General features: G+C 42.1%; 1 protein-coding gene across 1 annotated transcript in view; it reads right to left on the reverse strand.

Moving 5' to 3' along the window:
- The window catches only part of LOC127387877 (glypican-5-like), a 349,409-nt gene extending 331,811 nt beyond the window's left edge, over positions 1 to 17,598 (reverse strand). Inside the window, exon 1 of the mRNA XM_051626736.1 lies at positions 17,430 to 17,598. Within this exon, the coding sequence (XP_051482696.1) occupies positions 17,430 to 17,598 (169 nt within the window). The remainder of the gene's footprint in view (positions 1 to 17,429) is intronic.
- Positions 17,599 to 20,130: the final 2,532 nt, after the last annotated feature.

Here is a 20,130-nt window from a genome sequence, read left to right on the forward strand (position 1 = left end):
ACCACAGAGTGTTTCATTGTGTGTTGCTTGGGAATTTGTTTTATATCAACAGAGGGTTTATGCTACTTCCTGAACTTTGGTACAACCAAATTCAAGGATACTTTGGCCATTAAAGCTAGCTGAATTAACACAAGTTCCTAAAAGTTGAGAGGCCTATTTAGTAAATAAAATTACCTTCTTCCAAAAGCTAAAAACTTAATCATTTCTTTAGCTGACCATCTACAATTTAACAGTTCTTCTAACACATGATGGAGATGTCAACTGTATTTCACTGTCTTTTAAATGCTGTACACACTGTAAAACCTACACTCTGAAATCAGAAAGCCAGACTTTTGACACATACCAGTTGATCTACTTTCACTGACTTTTTCACAGACAGGTTGGGTTTCTTTAAACAAGTTGAGCCTACAGCTTCCCCTGCATTGAATACTCCTAAGCAAGAATGATCATAGGGCTAGCTCAGTGCAATCTGTCTTCTCAAAGCTTTTATTTCTTTGTATTTTGACAAACTTCTCAACACTGTTTCCAAACAAAGCTTTAGTACAAAGCCCAAGATTTAATGCTGCACAAATATCTCCTAAGATTGATTATACCCCAGTAACACAGAGGAAGGTGAAGGTGACAGAAGTACCTTGCACTGTGTCTGGCCTGGCTGAACATGAGCCAACACTTCATCCTTCTTGAGAATCATCTGTCTGGTGCAGCTGCTGCCTCAGCCAGAGGAAATTTCACCAATTAAAACCCAACTAATTTAGGGAAAGAGGCTAAATCAAATGATACAGGAAGTAATTCTCAACTAGGGTTCCCCCTGCAACTACTTGATGTGTGAGAAAAGCCCACACTAGCACGGCCATACCAGGGAAAGGGCATCCAGCCACTGTAGGCTGCCAAAAGTTAGTTAGGTCCTTTCTTTATGGAGCTCTTGTGGCCTAGTGCTCCTAAAGCCAACTTCTTCAGCTGCAAGGCTGCTCTCAAGAAACTCTCACCCACAGACACACAAACTATCCTCACCCCGCAGGGAGCACAGCCTCACAGAAAAGCTCGCTCTCACTGCAACTAATCCAGTGTTTTGAACTAGAAAAACAAAAGTGTATGAAACTCATCAAGCACAATGTGTGCATAAATAGCTATTATTTAATTTGTCAGTATTTAAAATACGGTAGCTACTGCGCTTGAAGTAGCACATGCCAGGAATTACCAGAAAAATCAACAAGCAAGAGCAACAGACTGACTGGAGAACAGCTTTATGCACTGGTGCAAGTAACTTTAGTATGTTAAATAGCAACTAACCCTATAAACCTTCTGCTCCTGTGAGCATCCAGGTAGGCTCCATGAAGCAGAGACTCTTTCTCTAGGTCACAGAGAGATGTCTGCTTTTCCTGCCTCAGGTAAACTGTGGCCAGGCCCTCACACACATTTCCTGACTAGTCAGGAAGAACTTTCCAATGTTTCAACTTTTCCCTCTGTTTTGTTTAAAACAATCCCACTAACAGCCTTAATATAAGGATTACATAGTGTGTTAAAAAGTCCCTTTAAGGCAAAAAAGATCAAGAAATACCAAAGCAGAACCTGAATTTGGCCCATCTCTCTATATGCAGCTTGACAACATGCATATATCCATATGAGGACTTAGAAGCACAGTTAGGAAAATGCAAGCCATGAAAATTTCCTGTCCTTCAAATCCCTTGTTTCACACTGTAAATTTAACATAAGTATTGTTTAACTTGATCCGTGGATTTTAAAATAAGAGAGAATGTAAAATACACTGAAACATCACTGAGGCCATGACCAGATGTGCTATTCGAGTTGAAATAATCTTCCAGTTTTATCAAGCACCACTTCGACCTACTAATGTAACTACTGGCATGTGTAGCTATTTTCAACTCTAGTTAAGTCAAGTAGCTTGCATTACTTCAAGGGCTCTTGAGTAGACCTAGAGAAAAAAATTATAAAAAACTCACAAAATGGGAGAACCACTTCAATTGCATTGCAGTTATGCTAGGAAATCTAAGGGGGCTGGAAGAGCAAGAAGCACATGTCATGACTCCAGAAAGCTGGCAGCATCAGCAAGTCCACAGCTTGCAGGGCAGCTGGAGACCATCAGGCACTGGCTCCTATCAGCTTCCACAGCAGGAACTCTCTAAAATACACCAGTCTTAAGGGCAGGTTCTGCTCAATGCAGTGTCTTTGGGCCTATTGCTTGTAACATCTACAAAGCACCTAAAAGTAGAGATTTTTCAGTGGTTCCCAAAACAGCCTGGTTTTCAGTAGGATGTTGGAGATGCATCTTTGGTGGCAATGTCAAATGGCCATAGCACTACTGCTCCTGAATACATTCCTTAAGGGACAAAAAAAAAAGGGTGGATTAACCTCCCACGGTTCACTACTTTGTCCTCTGGTCTCCCCTGCACCCCCATCTTAGAAACAGCACCATTTTAGTAGCAGAAGGCATGAAACCCACCTGACAGAATCTCAGTTCAAACTGTTGTTTAAAATTGAGCAGCTGAGAACTGAGAACAGAGTCAGACTGGTAAATGCCAGATGCTGAGCAGGGCAAGCCCCGGCTACCATGCTCAAGGGAGAGCACAGTGGTCACTAACTCCAGATCAGGCACTCCTATAGATGGATGATAAATTGTTTGATGATGATGATTAAATTATTTCGTATTAGCCCAGTGCTAAGTGAGACAAAATCTTTGAATACAGGCCTACCTGGGAGCCTTGCTGACAGACTGTGAATGCTAAAAGGCTTGCAAACTCCCCAGGACATGCACATTCAAATGATTTACACTCTTGTGGATTTATCCTTCTATTTCTTTACAAGAACTTCTATTAATTCATTTGCAGTCTACTCTGGCTCATCTTTCATTGTGTCTTACCATATTCATAGCAGAAAATCCCATGCTTTTTTTCCCACCAACAAAAGTCATAAATACATACACAAGGTATTTTCTAGAGGCATCTAGTAAATCTCCCTGTTCTGTATCATCCAAGGACAACAACAACTGCATTTCTACTCTCCAGTAGGGAAGGCATTTAATTGCCACAGAATTCTGCATACAGTCCCTGAAGAAAGTGCCACAGAAAACATGTATGGTGGAAAGCTTAAACTGAAACACAGCTATGTAGCACTCTGTGGATTATAGGGTTTACAGCAAAACTGAAGTTATTTTTAAATTAAAGATGTAGGGTTTTAGCCCTGTACAGTTAAAAAGAAAACTTCTGAATACAAATCAATATAAAGCTGCCCATCTAGTTCTATAGGGTGATGAAATAAAACAGCTTTATGAGAGGTGCAAATTGCCTCATCTTTGTCAACTTTGATGCCTAACGACAATTCAGATTTTAACACAACTGTTTTACCAGAGATAGGTGACTTTTTTTTTTAATAGGAAGTGCTTCCTAATATTCTCTGCCCCCTATGGCAAGATCCATATAAGGCGACATGGCACAGAAAATTTCAAAGATACTGATATGTTCATTTTAAAAAATGTACTTCTTATTCTTCTTAATTTTATCTGTCAACATAAAAGTCTGTAGGAAAGTCAGAATGGAAGGGGAAACAAAAGCAAAGAAAAATGTAAAGGAAACAAGGGTCTAGTAGATCTTCAGGCAAGAGCCTCTGAAGGGAAAACTGCAACAGTATTGGAAAACTGAGGAAAATAGTTCCTTCCTCTTCCCCAAGACTGGAATACTTCAATTTTTTGCCATCTCACTTGAAAACCATATATGAAGCCAAGCGCTGAGACATCATCTCTTTTCTTTAAACATCTATATCAATCTTCCTTGAAATATTAATTTTACAACCCAAATCCCAAATGCTTTTGACAAGTTTGGTAATTTCTCATTCAGAAATCACCCACCACAAACAACAGCTATACACAGGCTTACTGGCCAGTTTCTATCAGTTTTCCTCAGTATTTTATTCCATTCCCCCTTCCATTTTATTTATTTTTAGGAAGAAGGGGGAAACTCTCAAAACCTGGGTGAAATCCACAAGAATGTGAAGCACAATAAGCTCTTGACACTATTTATGCAAAAGGAATAGCAATCATCTACAGAGTTGAAGCAAAATTAAGCAACTGATTACTAGGCAAGACACCCCTCACTAGGGCAAATTCTTCAACTTCATCACCCATGACACAGTAATTAATTAAAACAGGCAACAGCAAGGCTGCAGTATCACAAGGTTTCTTCATCTTGTTCTCTTTCTTCAGATCCTTACACAAATAATTCTGCTGCTGTCAAGTGCACTGACACTGATGTAAAACTAGAGTTTGTTGTCACTAATTGCCCCATAGGCACTGGAAGGCAACCCACAGGAGGCAAAAGAGGAAGGAGCCCAACATAAAGAACAATCATGCATGAGCATGCAGAAGAAATGAAAGGATGACCCCCCATGCCATGTTGAAAAGTGCAGGACAACTGCACAGTACTTATGGGAAATGAAAACTACACCCTACAACAACTAACATTCACCACACCCCAAAAGTACCAGCCGACCTCCAGTACCAGCAACCTAGTCCAGCAGGAAGGTGATCCTGCCCATGGCAAGAGGGTCGGAACTAGGTGATCTTTAAGGTCCCTTCCAACTCAAACCTTCCTTCACATTATAAAAAAGCCAAAATAACTGAAAAATGAGCCTACAAAGAATCATAATTTAGAAACACTAACTACCTTAGTGACATGCACTTTATTTCAGACAAGTACTTGTGAATTTTTGCTATCTACATTCAATTAAATTAAATGGAAAATTAAACAGTTAAAATCTCAAAAGCATCAATGAATTAGTGGTCACCAAGTGGTCCAAAAGCAGCATGGGCCCACTAGCAAGGTAATCTACCCCTGTGAAATTAAAGGCCATGACAGTATTTCCGCTTACACACGATTCTTCTAAAGTCAGGGATGAGAATGTCCTTCTGCCCTTCCTCATTTGTTTTTGTTTTGCTTTGTTCTGTCCACCTAGACCATGGAAAACATTCTGGTCGTACCAGAAGCAGATTCCACCTGGTGATTCCCCCACAGCGGCATCAATGAGGAATGTAGTATTGCATTAAAGAAGTCCACAATGGAATACCACCTGAAGGAGCCATTCCCCAGTTTCTGAGTATCAATCATACCCCCCAAGCTGGAAAGCAGCCGAGCTCACTGCACATGATGCATCCCATCACCCCTCCCAGACTCCAGCAGCACATGTAGCAGGGAGGCCTGTATTTTGCTGGGACATCTTAAGTCAAGATAATGGATTCTGAAACAGACCTGATTTCACAAAAACTGAGGAGAGGTAGGATCCTTTAGAAGATGTTCCAAAAGCCTCTAAGATGGGACTATAGACCAACAACTTTTGAAAACCAGTATGGAAACTTTTGATGGGGTCCTAGATTTGGCAATATTGAAGTGTATGTTTTACCTTAGACAACTCCCTTAGTCTACACACTTTGTTTCTCACATGTAAAAGAGGAGGATATTTACCTTTCAATCATTTGCTTGGATTGCAAACACTGCCTAGTGCAGACTGCCTTTCACCATGTGCATGTTTGGAGCTCTCTGAGAGCCTGTTTATGATTTTGATCCTATACACCTGTTACATAAAGTAAGAAATCATGTTTTTTTCCTCACCTCACTAAACCAAGGCACCACTCACAGTACTCAGAACTGGCTACCCTTCCCTTCTTGCCTTGTGTTATTCCATTCCAAACTAACAGCATGGCTGATGCTTCAGAGCTAATCATTCAAGGACAGAGCAGTCCACCGTGTCATGGGAGCTCTCTGAAGGCAGTCAAATACTGGCAGGCAGCGCTGGCTACATTCAACCCACATTTGGAAAGGCCAGAGGCAGGCAGTTGGGCTGGCAGCCCCTCCTGGGCTGAGGAGGCAGCCACCAGAGAGATACAGCGGCAGCCAAATTGACACGAGCTGGCCCTATTCAGCCCTTGCTACTCAGCTAATGTTTTGGCACCTGTGATAGTGACTCTAGAATAAACTTTCCAAATTTAATCCAACAGTCCTGCCAACAAACAACATCAACACTTTTCATCACAGTTGGGGTGTATTTCTATTAGAGAAGGCCACAGAGCGTGGCAGGTCCATGACCAGCAAAGGATGAGCTCCCAGAGAGCTTTAGACCACAGCCAGGTACAACCAAACCACAGCTACTTTTTAGGGAAGGCAAATGTTTGTATCTCCTGACATATCTAGGATAAACCAAGTTTAGGAAGAGTAAATTTGATTACTGCAGCTTTAAACTGAAAAAGCAATACTTTAGCCAAATAAAACTTCGGGCTGCTCCAAATGGTAACAGATACATTTTTTCCTAGACTTCAAAACTAAGATTAGGAGATTCAAGCCAAGTCTCTGAGCAGAAGTTTGAAAGCCTTTCTCCAAGAGCAATGGTTTCTATCTTTTTTTTTCAGAAGTCTTACTCCGTTGCAGAAAGTGACTGGTTTTTCTACATATGCTTTGGTCTCTTTGCCTTCAGACTCATTACACATCTCCTTGTAGCTGCCCATGTGAAAACAGAAGATAACTGAAAGGGACATGCTATTCTGCATTTCTGAAAAACTGATTCACCTTTTGTGTTGCAAAGAAGGAATATTTCAACTGCCAACACAAGGCAGCCAAACCAGATCCTGGGTTCCCATTGCTAAAGAATAAAAACAACCCAAAACAGTGACACACTGAAGAACAGAGTTCTCTACGTGGAAATCTGGAGATCCTGATTCTATTTGCAAGACACCTAAAACTTCAGCCACCTTCCTCTGTTTTCAGTACCCTGACTTCCACCATCTGGCCTACCCACCTGCAATATAGTTATCTACTGCCAAAGTGTAGGGTGAATACATTTGTTTTTTTCAAGTTAGAAGCAAATGCCCCGCTACAGCCCTGAGACATCCTACTTCATATAAACCTCATGTCTTCAGGTATCTCCATGCTGCTGTGCTATAAGGCTGCAGTTTTCCACAAACAATCTTGCAACTCAACTGCTGTTGATAGTTTGATCACCTGAAAACTGCTTTTTCTACATGCTCCCCTCAAACATTACATTGCAAATCTGTGAATTAGCTATTTCGCTTTCACGGAATTTGTCATCTCCACACTTCTTTCCTGCTACTCAATTCCTTCTTCTCAATAATATTTAAAAAGGAGGAAGAATTATTCTTTGGGCTCTAACACCAAATCAAGTTATTATGCTTAACGAGTCACCACATCTTGAATTAACTTAATTTCAGGTTAAACTAGTGCACTTCATGTCAAATTGTTTTCAGACTCAGAGCACATGCCATTAGTTACAAAGCTCACTGGACTGCACGTGTCCCAAACTTAAGCTGGATTGACTTACATTTTAAAAAATGCTTAATGCTGTATCTGTCACCAGTGGACATGCATACAGCAACATTTCAGAACAGAACAAATCAGAACAGTTGTCACATACATGAATGTTACTGCAAAGAGGAAGATGTTAAGACTAGGATGAGCAGGCTTGTATTTTAGTGAGGAAGAGTTAGGTTTTGCATTAGGAAAAAAAACCCAAAGCAGCAAGGTAATTAAGCACTTGAATAAACAGTTTAAGAAGGCTGTGATCTCCTATCACTGATTTAAACACAACTTATTCTTGGCTGCAAGTAGCAGGAATGAACCAGATGATCACTTCAGGTCCATTTCAGCACTATTTACTATTATTTTATTCTTTCAGCAGGTCTCAGCAGTGTATTTTTCTAATTATACCCAGTGTTCACCGGATTATTCTCCTTTATTCACATTTCCTAGCACAAACACCCAATGGCAAGCTGTTCTGGACACTAGCTCCTTTGGCACTACGTTGCTATACCTTTTGTGAGGATTTTGCCCTTAAGATCTCTCAAGAGTAGAGATTTAATTTCACAGCATGGATCTTGCTCATTTTACTCCATATTTACGGAGAACAAAGGGAAGACTATGTAAATGCCCTGCTACTTAGACCTGAACAAAGTGGAAGCAAACATGTAGATGTGAATGGGAGACATAATGCTATGAAAAAAAGCAGCCCTTTTCAAAAGTAAAATGACTTTGTCAGGGTCCCTTTGCACTATGTGCGTCGATGATTTGTGACAAAACAAAAAAAATGCTAGCCTAGCACATCACCCATGTCAGAGATTAGAGCACTTCAAAACCCTCAGTAGTTCAAGCACTTTCTGGAACTTGAAAGGCTTTCTTAGGCAATGCTTAGCTTCTTTATAGCTTTTACACAACTTTGATGTGCACCTAAGAGTGAGGAATCCTAATCTGAAGGGTATTTTATGGAAAATACCTATATTGTATATAAATCACAAAATCTTGTCACCCTGATTAACCTGAGTCAAATGTTTGCACAACTTTCTGCCTAAAGTTGAAGGTTCTGATTCATCATTTTGATACCCAAATAAAAACCCCCGGATTTCTGAGTGCTTAGTTACTTTCAAAAGGCATGTCTAATAGCAGCACTGGACAAATATTCCTAATCATGACAAATTATGGTGTGTGAGGCAGCAGTCAACCGACAAATTCTCACAAATCACTTTTTTCCCCCATTCTCATTCCCTTTTTAAAGCAGATTTAAAGTTCCGTAAAGTTAAAAGATCTGTGGAAATACAATCCATTTCTCATGTGTTACAAAACCTTCCCTTTGAGTGCAAACATGGATTTGTAAACATAAGCTTCATTCTCCCCCCCTCACTACACACACTTAACCCCCAGTAGCATTAATGGGAATTATGCATGCATAACGAGCAGAGAATAGTCCCCTTATGAATAGGGCCCTTGTTGGAACAATGAATACATGTAACCATTAACATCTAGGGATGTGCTGAACTATCCACTTTAACTAGCTGCCAAACAAAGCTACCATGACCTATCTGATATTGTCAGGTTTGGAACACGGCGCTCTGAAATTTGTCTCTCGTTTGTTTTTAAAGGACTTGACAGTGGTCTGTGCAGCAGAGCAGGGGCTCTTTGTCAGAACAAGCTCTGAGGAGGATGCTCCTCCAGAATGGTTGCCTCATCCACCCTGTGATGGAAGAACTCTGGAGAGGGAAAGAACATGGCCCCAAGAAGCAAGCAGAGTAATTAAAAAGACAAAAAAAAACATATATACATGCAAAAAACATAAATGCATCTATATGTTTACTAGCAGCATTAATGGAAACCCAGTAAGAACACAGAAAGGCAGAATATGGCACAGAATCATATAAAACAAACTAAAAACTACACATGAAGAGAGGAGAAAAGCTGATTAAATACAACTTCCAGAGCAAGACTGTTCTGTCTTCTACAGCTCTGAAGTTCTTAGGCAATTGCCTGGCTACATTTGCCCTTTATTCCTATGTTTTAGTTATCACGACACAAGAGAACCTGAGGATATTACATCTGTGTATATATATATAGTGATGATACTTCCCAAGATTTTTGCGTTCACAAAGTAGCAAATAAATGTAATGGTATCATCTGTGATATTTTAAGTTCCTCCATTGTCTTAAGCTCTTTCGATATTCTTTGAACAAGTGCCTTGAAGTTTCACAAGTATAAACTTTACACATTAATCATGCATGTATGAATACACTAAGAAGGTAATTAATAACCATCCTTTAAAACTGACATACTGAAGAGTAAAATAGATGGACTTATCTTCATGAAAGTATATACATAATGCTTACCCATAACAAGAGGCAAGGTTGTGGTTGCTCCATCATAAATCATTTGCTAAATACTGCTAAGGTGCTTGGTGCAGCACAAGAGCACTGAAGAGCCCCAAGGAAGTTCAGGACAGTCAAACACCCTACAAAATTCATCTGCAAGACTGCTAGCTCAAGCCCTTGGCATGCCTGTGCAGCACCTTGTATAGAAGAGACCACCTTCAATCCAGAGCAAGCCTCTGGGTGTTACCCTGCTATAGAAGTGCAGAAACCTCTCCCCTCTAGAGTAAACCCACCAGAGGCAGCTGAAGTGTCTACTGAAAAAAATCATGGGGCAGTGGAATTGGTTACACTTAATTTATATACTATGTACATAAAAGTATGTTTACTTGCCATCAGATGCCACTAAACTACAGGACTCAATATGGAATTGGCAAAGTCACCTCACCCACTTGATTTTCATTTGACACCCTAAAATGGGGACACAAAAATCTTGTACTTACATTCTTCTACAGGATGATCATATGAACGAGAGTTCCTAAAGCAGTTTAAAGGCTAATTCCAAGTACCAGCATCGCTACAGAAAATACTTAGTTCTTCCAACAGACCAAACCCAGCCATAAACCAAAATATTCTGGACAACTGTTATCCTTCTAAGAGAGCAGTTCAGCACACAGTCCCACTACACTTGCTCCACACACTAGTCAGTTCTCTGTCCAGACTGCAACTAGTTCAGATCACACATAGCCTCCCAGCACACCTCGACCTATAGAAGACTGCCCTGGACCACGCAGGACAAAAAAGGAGAGAAAATCCATATTCTCCAAAGCCTGTACTACATAACCTAGCTCTTAGCTTGGGGCTCAGGTTACTTTTGTAGATCCAAACAGAACAAAAAAACTGGGTGGAAATATTTTGCATTTTCCATCAAATATTTTGCCTTCAGAAATTTAAATATTAAGTGCTTGATAAAGGCTGGAAACAGATTTGCTTCCCTTTTTTTTATCCTTAAGAAGATAAATAATTTAATCCACTGATGCTACTCAGAAGTTACCTTAATGTGAATAAAACAAGTTTCTGTAAACATCTTACAGATATCAGGATGCTTCTACCATATTAAATAGTGATACCTAATCAAACTGACAGAGATTGAGAAACTAAGTATAAATTCTGTGCCATGAGCTTGGCTGTTGTTTGGGAATTGATTCTGATCCATGAAAATTTGTATTTTCCCCTAGAAGCAGATGCTGTGTTCTAAGCTGGTAAGGGATGAATATGTACTTAATATTAAACGTACATCTCTTTACCATGCCACTTCATGCTTTCATGGAAGAAAGATTAAATTACAAAAACTGCAATACATGGAACTAGAGCTCTAATTTTATACCATCTAAAAGCAAAGCCATTTTTAAAAAGAAATCTGCCCAGGGTGCATTTTACAGAGTGCATTTTTCCTTGCCTTTTACAGATCCACAGGCTCATGCCAATATTCATGATTAATCTTTATAAAAGCTTTTACTTATTTTGTTGTATTTATTTTATTGATTTATACAGCAATTATTATCATGCCAACTTTGTTTCCACTTATCACATTAATGCTTTTTCATTAGCACTGCCCTTTGGTTAAGAACTGACTGCTCAGCCCTGCAATACTGGGGTGGGGGTGCAGGAGGAATGTTTTTATATTACATTCCAGTCACAATTTGATGGCAAAACTTCAGTTGCACATAAGGTGCTAGAGGCAGCTCTTGGGAGCCACCAGTATTTTAAGGATGGGTCATTTCTTACTAAGCTTGTTCTCCATCCTGAACTCCAGTTCAGCACCAGAGCCGACCATAAAAAAAAATAAGTCACTACAGCTTTTTCAGAGAATTAATATACTGTGTGAATTACAGGAATACTTGGCTCTTTCCCTCAACAAGATTTTGTACTGGGGGAGAGTAAGATCTTGACTGACTCTTGGATATCTACCCAAGACATTTACAGGAAAGGCTGATCTGAAGAAATAAGCCAGTCTCCTACTCACCTGGACCAAATGCTCAAGCAAGTACACTGCTATTTCTGAGGCTCATGGGTATGAGAACTATAGATTTCCATCTGGCAGTGAAATAGCGATTCCATCTTTATGAGGCTCTAAGTAAGTTTAAACAGATTTTTTGAGCATAGATTGCTCCCAGGAGGGCGTTACAGAGTGGGCAGCTGGTCCCACGTCAAACAGAAATTTAATGCATGGGAAAAGAAGAGGGGGAAAAGATATTGCTGCTGGCATGAGTCTTGCCTGCATCCACAGATATCACCAGCTTTAGGTTAACACTTCTGGTGTCAGTCTGAGCCTGGAGAGAGCTATAAAATCCTGAGATTAATGAAGGAAGCATCCTTACTCCAGAGGAGCTGCAGGCTGCGAAAGCATAGCTTTTCTTCTGCTCAGAACAGCTATCACAGCAAGTGCAGGCTAAAGCCTATGATGGCTCAGAGACTGTGGAAAGCCTGAGCCCACCTTGGGATGGCCTCTGGATGAGAGGAGAGAAGGAAGGACAGCTTTCAGGTTTAGCTTCTCATTCATCTGAAACCAAGGTAACTTCTAGCCTTTTTCCCCTCACATAAAGAAAGAACTAAATGGAAGTCAGCCAGAAGAAATGAAGGTATAATTCACTGATGCTTTATCTGGCTGTGACCTTCCCTCCCTTTCCTGGCAGCTTTTCAGCAATACCCTTCAAAAGAACATACCATGATACAGCCCACAGGAGGGGAAACTGAGGCACAATCGGCCTTGTTTTAAGTTACTAGAGTGACGAAGATGGAAACAGAATCCACCTCACATTGGACCAGTCCACTCCCTTCAACAGGTCAACAGTCAGTGGTTTAAATAACCAAGAAGTCTGTGTGTCTGTAAATAAGCAAACACTAAGCGTATTATAACAAGCTTGTATTATAACAGGCTACAAGTCATGCCAAAGGTGTATTTCACAAACTGGTTACAGCTATCAGGATTTTCTAAAAGAAAAATAAGCCTCGAGGAAACAGGATTAATTTTTGTGCCTTTCTTAAAGTCTTAAAAAACCTACACTGTTTCTAAACATTAACAGGACATCCATCAGCCCTTTCTCCTAGATGTACACTTCACCCATGGTACTGAAGGCAGTCCCACAAAGCCATGTAAGCAGGTAAAAAGTAAACCCAAGTATAAATTGCAGATCACGCAACAGGATTTTAGTCATTCATTCTGATGGGGCAAAAACTTTCCAGAGCAAATAAAGAAAGTACATTTCACATCTGGCACATACCAGACTTAGTAGCAACTTTGACAGAATGCTGCTGTGAGCAAAACGTGTTTCAGCACTGCACCTTTACTGAGGAATTACAGTGTTCTCATTAAGATGATAGAAATAAAGAGCTGAGTGGCAATAAAAGAGGAAAAATAGGAAAATAAATTGTGGCGTGACCCACTTCATAATAAAATGGCTAGTTTAACAGATTTTCTTGGATATATTCAAAAAAGGGATCTATCTCATGCTCCTTTCTCAACACAATGCGAACTTTGTCACAGGCTGAGATGGGATGAGATGCAGTCTAATGCACACATCACACACAGCAAGGAGCTTCTGGGAGGAATGTAGGACTTTCCTGTCACTATTCAGAAAGTAAAACAGTTTAAATATATAAATTGTTGACGCCTGGCCAGCTCTGCTATGGGATATTTAGTATATACACATGGTAAGGAAGGGTTCTGCTGATTTAAGGTGTTGGATGACAGTAAAGACTAAAGAAGCTCCTAACAGGACAAAATCTGTCCTTCAAAAGTGAGTCCTTGAGCACATTCTAGTCAGCTTCTTTACTCTTTGTAAAGCAGTTGAGCAGTAAGATAAGCAAATAGTCCTCTTGTTAGTCCTTAAGAAGATTATTATTTAGAAGGAAGAGTTTCTAGAACTCTTTCATAAATTACATTTTCCCTGCTTACCAGAAATTATCCCAATTCTATCTCTACAGTTACATTTTTTTTCATGATTGTACAACTGAGCCTATATAAACGTGGAGACGGCTTTGTGGTTACATGATTACCAATGGAATCAAGAGGGCTGCTTTCTTCTCATTCTACAATTCACCACATGAATGTGGACAAGTCACAGACTCCAGTTGGGTTAACTCAGTTTTTCTACTGTGAATTTGGGAAGCAGTGACAGCCAGCGACCACCATGCTCCATGCCACAGAAAAGCCTGTGAATAAAGGGAACTTCAGACTGGCAGTCTGTGCCAGGGTGCAGTTTCACTGTAATACAACGCAGAGCTCGCAGGGTATTGCTAACGGCAGCCCCACGTCTGGGCGGAATACCTCACGTAGCAGTACACATCAGACTGGAGATATCTAGACTCCCTGGAACCAAAGGCTTAGTCCCTTGGCAGGACTGACACAGCCCTTCACCCTAGGAGACAGCATATCATACCCTCATCAAAATGTTAACCAAGGAGCTCCTATATAAACATCCCAGCTCAGTCTGTGATAAAGTATAAGACTGGGAACATATTACCTCATTTTCCAGTCTGGGGAAGACAAAAAAATACAACCTTCCTCTGAACCACAGCCAAGGCAGCACTACCTTTACCTGACCAATCTGTTTGCTATTTGCAGCAAATTACCCTTGAAACATTTAGTTTGTTCTAGAAAAACACTCTCAAATACCAGCACAGACTCGGCTAGTGGAGGATAAAGTCTTACAGATAGACCAAGGAGATTCGCTACTCAAAAATACCTATTTGTTTGGATGTCTTCTCCATCCCAAATAAAAAACACTCTTAGTTCTGCACTTGTTAATGGATTAGATTCAGAAAAAAAAATACCTGATGGCTTTTAGAGAAACTATGGAAGAGAAATTTAAGTAGAAGCTCCTAGTCATCTCCAAAAGCTCTCTTGCTCAGGTGATTTTTCAGAAAGGTTGCTGTCAGATTCACATCACACCTTAAAAACAAAAGCATACTTTCCCCAGGAGTCTCTCTCCTTCCTTCACCAGTTCATTTTACACAGGAGGCTGGTAAGTCCTGCCCAAAGCTGCTGTGAGTCCATCTCTCCATAGGTCATGCTGATCTCCCTCTCTGGACTCAGCTCCCCAGGAAGCTTGCATCCACAATACATCAATGTATCCAGGATCCATCAGCATGCAACTTCAACACCTCAACAACAACTAATACCACAGGAGGGTGTAGGCTACAAATTCCCAAGTATTTAATTTTATTCAGGTGAAATGGGTACCACCTGTAAGAGGAGGCAGAAAATATACACATGACAGTCTGCCTGTGGATCCCTCGCCCAGCACTGGGTTGGGCCCCTCTCCTCAATAAAGCTACTGATTTTCCGGAAGGTTATAAGAACTCAATAATCCTTAAGACTTTAACCTCAGTCAGATTTGTTGTATTAGCCTATAAAAACTGGTTTTAGATTAGCCAAGGGCTCTCAATGCTTTTGTGACTGAAACAGTAAATAGGCAACAGGATTGTAAAAGTTCCATTTTCTACAGAAAACAAGCCAAAAGCAACATGAAGACAATTAAGAACTGAGGAGCACCCCAGTACAGAAGTTCTGGATTCAGCTCTGGATTCAGCTGAGCACACTGCTTTCCAGCAGCTCACCATGCCTTCCCTCTTCTACTATAATTGACAACTGTCTGAAGTCCTCAGGGGAGATGATTCAATATTTGTGTGTTGTTAAAATGCACAGTAAAATGAGCCTCAATGTCATATAGAGAGAATGTGAGTGTAGGGGGAGGTCACATTAACTGGTAAAAGCTGCCAACTGAAAACACTGGAAAACACTTCAGTATGTAATTAAGAGAGGGCACAAGACAGGAGGCATTACTGCCTGGCAAGATTTCATTAAAACACACAACCTTTGGTAGAGCTGAATATACTCAACAAAGAGGGAAGATCAATATGCACCACTTTTCCTCATCTCTCCTCTGCTCCAAGCATCCTCTTGAAAAGAAATCTTTTTAAGCTAAAATTAAAAAGTGTATTACCCTCCCTCACCTTCTCTCATGCTATTTATTTTCTGAGAGCTTGTTATTCAATAAGAAAGTTCAATATAACACAAGAATATAATGAAACCTCTCAGAAGCATCACAGCATCTACACCTTCCTTTGGAAGCACATGAATCTCCCCTAGTTTCATCTACACAGTACTGGTTCTATAGAAAATGTAAAACATCCAATTAAATTGAAAGTTTGAAGAACTTTTTCCAGGCAGAGCTCAGGTGAGAGGGTTAACTGCACATCAAAATGGATGAAAAACCTTGGTTTACCTCTTTTTCAATGGCTTTCATATTTAGTCCTCAAAGAAAAGTGTGATCTGATGTTGCTATCAGCACAAGAGAATGGTGCCATAATTCAAGCTTCAAAATGCCATGCCTGCAAATCTTTTCTTGCAACAAAATGAGGAATAGCAATGATTCCTTGCTTACAGACAACTTTATAGCTATGTGCCATCTCAACTACTTTATGCAAAAGGAAGGTAAAGATCACCAGTGCTGTGCAATCCTTTACAGGCATTAAGGCTTGCCATAAGAGATCAGTCCAATGGCCTATGAAATCTAGTCCCCAGGACAGAAACCCATGCCAGAAAATATATCCAAAACTCATTTAAGATAAGCCTTTCCATCAAAGTCAGCAGGCTTTGAATTAAACTGCTTTCAAAAAAAAGTTAAAATACAATAAAGCAATGACCCAAACGGACATTTATACCACCACACACTTACATGAACTTTTTCTGGCATGAAGCAGCTAGAGATTGTTTTATGAGATTAATAGCTGCTTTTTCATTCCAGTTTTTGCAAATATTTTCTTAAAACATGTATGAACCAGGGATGTGATTTCATTATCTAGATACATGGTCATGAAACAGTAAGAGTGTAATAATTTGACATTACAATGTACTTTATCCCCTTAAAAAGAATTCTACAATGTAACTGTGGAATACGCAAAAAAATCACACTTCTTTACTATATATTTATTACCTTTCCATTTCACTGCTGTCACACATTGTTCAGGAACTGTATGAAAAGGGACCACCACTTTACTCACCAACTTCCACAAGTATGAAAGTCCTGCAGACTTACTGCTTACCTAAGCAAACACTAAGTTCTCTTGACTGTATCCTCCAAGGTGTTACCTCTGCCTTTCCTTAGGGCTATATTCCTGAATTCATCTGCAATGTAACTCTTCCTAATTCTGAACTCATCATGCACCCACTAGCCTGCTCGAGTATCCCTACATCTGGTCAGCACACCAAGCATTCCTTAACGACTGGGATACTAGCCTGCCTTCTAAAACAGGGATCCTTTACAGAAGGAAGCCGACGCTTGAAGTACTTAGCAAAGGAATCACACCGGTCATAAACGGCGGGAGAAAAGGTGTGGTGCTTACGGTAGCGATAAATAAGCAACACCTGCACAACGTGAAATCCGAGGAGTCATTCTGGTCCCTCTTCCTAGAAAGTCTTTCAAAATCACGTTAGTAGAGGCGCGGCGAATCCGCTTAGTTCCCCGCTACCTGCGCCGGGCAGGGAAGCCGGCGCTGGCCGAAGGGAGCCGGGGCGCGCCAGCTTTCCGCAGACAGGCAGCCCCCCAGCCCCCGACGGCAACACCGGAGCCGAGGGAGAACCCCAGGAGGCTCGTGGGGAGCCCCTCCGCTCCAGGCGCAAAGGCGAGCGCGGACCCCGGCCCGCAGCAATCCGCGCACCGCTCCCGTCCCCCCGCCCCGGCGCGGAGAAGCAGCCCGCGGGTGGGTCGGTACTAACCAGCTGTGGGCACGTCGGGGACCAGCTTGAGAGGCCCGATCTGCCGCACCTGAAACGCCGTCCGCACTTCGTGGCAGCTAGGGGACTTGCCCGCCGCCACCCCGCCGCACAGCCCCGCCGCCGCCAGCAGCCACAGCCCCAGGACCCCGCGGCTCCCCTCGGCGGCCATCTCGCACCCCCGCGGCCGCGGGCCGGAGCGCTGCGGGGCGCGGGCCGTGTGCCGGGCGGCGGGGGCGGGCGCCAGTCCCGGCGGCGGCAGCGCAGCCCCCGCCCGCCTCCCGCGCTCCTCCTCGGCCGGCGCCGCCGCCCGCCCCCGCCCCTCCCCGCCCGCCCGGGGGGCCGGGGGGCGCCCCCGCCCCCAGCGCATCGGCTGCCGCCGCAGCCAGAGGGAGTCGGGGGGAAGCCGTGACGGGCACCCCCGGTAACGCCACACTGACTCCGCGCCCGCCCAGGCCCGAGGGCTCCAGCCTGGAGCAGCGCTGATGGAGGGGGGGCTGCAGACCGGGCCCCCCCGCCCCGGCCCCACCGCGAGGCAGCAGCAGGAGTTGCGGGACCGCTGCGCGGTCTCACGGCAAGTTGAGCACGGAAGTTTTGACAGAGCCGTGCACGCAGAGCATCCATGCACTGCCGGCAGGTCAGAAAGTCCCGGGCAGCAGGTCTAGGGCAGCTCAAGTCGCTGAAGGGTCCCAGGAGAAGGGAGATCCAGACCAAGGACCACAGGCTCACTCAGGAGACAGGCACATGGTTATCAAGGAAAACGTATGGAGCACGAACAGAGCAGTATATACAAAAACCCTAAGCACAGCAAGTTGGAAAATCATGCACGGTTTGTTTCAGTTCTGAAATTCCTAGCAGATGACATGGAGTGCACAGGACACTCTTCACAAGACAAGTGTCAACTCCAGCCAAAATCAACGCGGAGACTAGAAAAAACTTTGTACCAGTAAACACACCCTAATGCACCAACTGCATATATAAACTGATTTCTACAAAAGCCAGCAACAGTTACATCTTATATTGCCTTGGGTGACTTAGACCCCTCCTGGGGCTGAGGCCAGCTTTAGAACACATTTTGAAATCTTTTTGCTGCCTTAACCATGCTTCAGTAACAACTGCTTTACTGCACATTTCAGCATAGAACTATGCTCAGCATCCATTAATATTTTCCATGTCACAAAAACACACAATTTCCAGAGATGCCAAACCCAAGAAGTCTCCCACAAACAGCCCCATTGGCACACTTTCAGGCATACCGAGCAGGTTACAAGCTACAAGCATTACTATTGTTTGAGGCCATTAGGACTGATTTCTTCAAGGTTACTTGTAACTCTCAAGATGCTTCTAATGTGCTCCTGGAGCACCAAGAGAGCCCACCTACAGCTCATTTAACCATTATACATTCCCATAGGTAGTAATAAGAGGCTGAGCTCAGTGCTGCAGATAGTCACCTGAGTTGTATTTTAGTAGCTAGAAGTACCAATCCTTTAAGCCGTTTTGGTTTTTGTTCCTATCAAGACAGCAAGAAGTTAATAGTCTTTTTTTTTTTTTAATAAAAAATACAATTTGATTCAGAACATTTAACTTGTTAGCTAAAAACCAAACCAGAAGAACAAGCCAGGCTTCCACATTCAGAACCACAGAAAAAGTCACATTAGAAACCTCCTGCTCAGCCAGGTCAGAGTAGCACTACTTTGCCCATCTTGCAGCTCTCCAAGGTCACCACAAGAGCCCAGGACAGCACACCCCAACAGGCTGACCCCAACAAGGCCAGAGGCCACAGACACTGGTACAGGTTAATTTCATTTTCAGGTTCACCCAGGTTACACTGCTGGCAAGGTTTAAGTTACAGACACACACATGCACGAACAGGGTCAGAACCTAAATCAAGGTGGCTACAGGTACATTAAGGAGACACAAGGAATAATCGGCATCAGGGAACTAACTATTAGCATCATAAGGCACAGGATCCCAGCTGCCTACCTGGGGTCCAGTGTGTAGTTTTATGAATCCAAGGAAGAGGAACAAGTTACCTCAGTTGTATTTTGTGTAACCTTGGGCCAAATCCTAAAAGACTTTAGTCAGACAATACTCCCACTTACTTCAGTGGGAGTTCTGCCAGAAGAGAAATGGCAGGATGATGGATCTGATGAATAATTTACTTGACAAATAACAGCATTATTTGGCATATACATTATTTTATTAATAGCATCTATTCAGTCTGTGCAAGGGCCCAAGGCATTTAATTCATTGAGATTTTTGCTATTGTGTTCAGTAGGTGGCAAGTTCAAATCCCAAATGGCTACTCCTTTTTTAACATGACTGTTATTTTAGTGCCTCACCTTTACATGATGGGTGTTCTATTTGTCACCTGTCTTTTTCAGGCTATGTTAAGTCCTTTTTTCAATCTGTATTTTTCAGTTGGTCCTCACATTGTTAGTAGAGGATAGTCCACTACACTATCAACTCCAGTTCCCCTCCTCTCCTCAAAATCCTGCTAAGGAACCTGAATTATACATGTACACAAATACAACAAAACACTCTGTGTCAGTGAACTGGAATGTCTATATATGTAATACTGGTTACTTCAATATATAAGGAAATATGTTTCTAACGGCTTTCTAATAACCATATTGAGAAGCAAGATGGCCTCATGTTTTTCAGGATGGAGTCCGATTTTTTTTCTCCTCTGCAAAAAAATATG

The sequence above is a fragment of the Apus apus genome, chromosome 8 (genome assembly GCF_020740795.1).
Source record: "Apus apus isolate bApuApu2 chromosome 8, bApuApu2.pri.cur, whole genome shotgun sequence".
In the NCBI taxonomy this organism is placed as follows: domain Eukaryota; kingdom Metazoa; phylum Chordata; class Aves; order Apodiformes; family Apodidae; genus Apus; species Apus apus.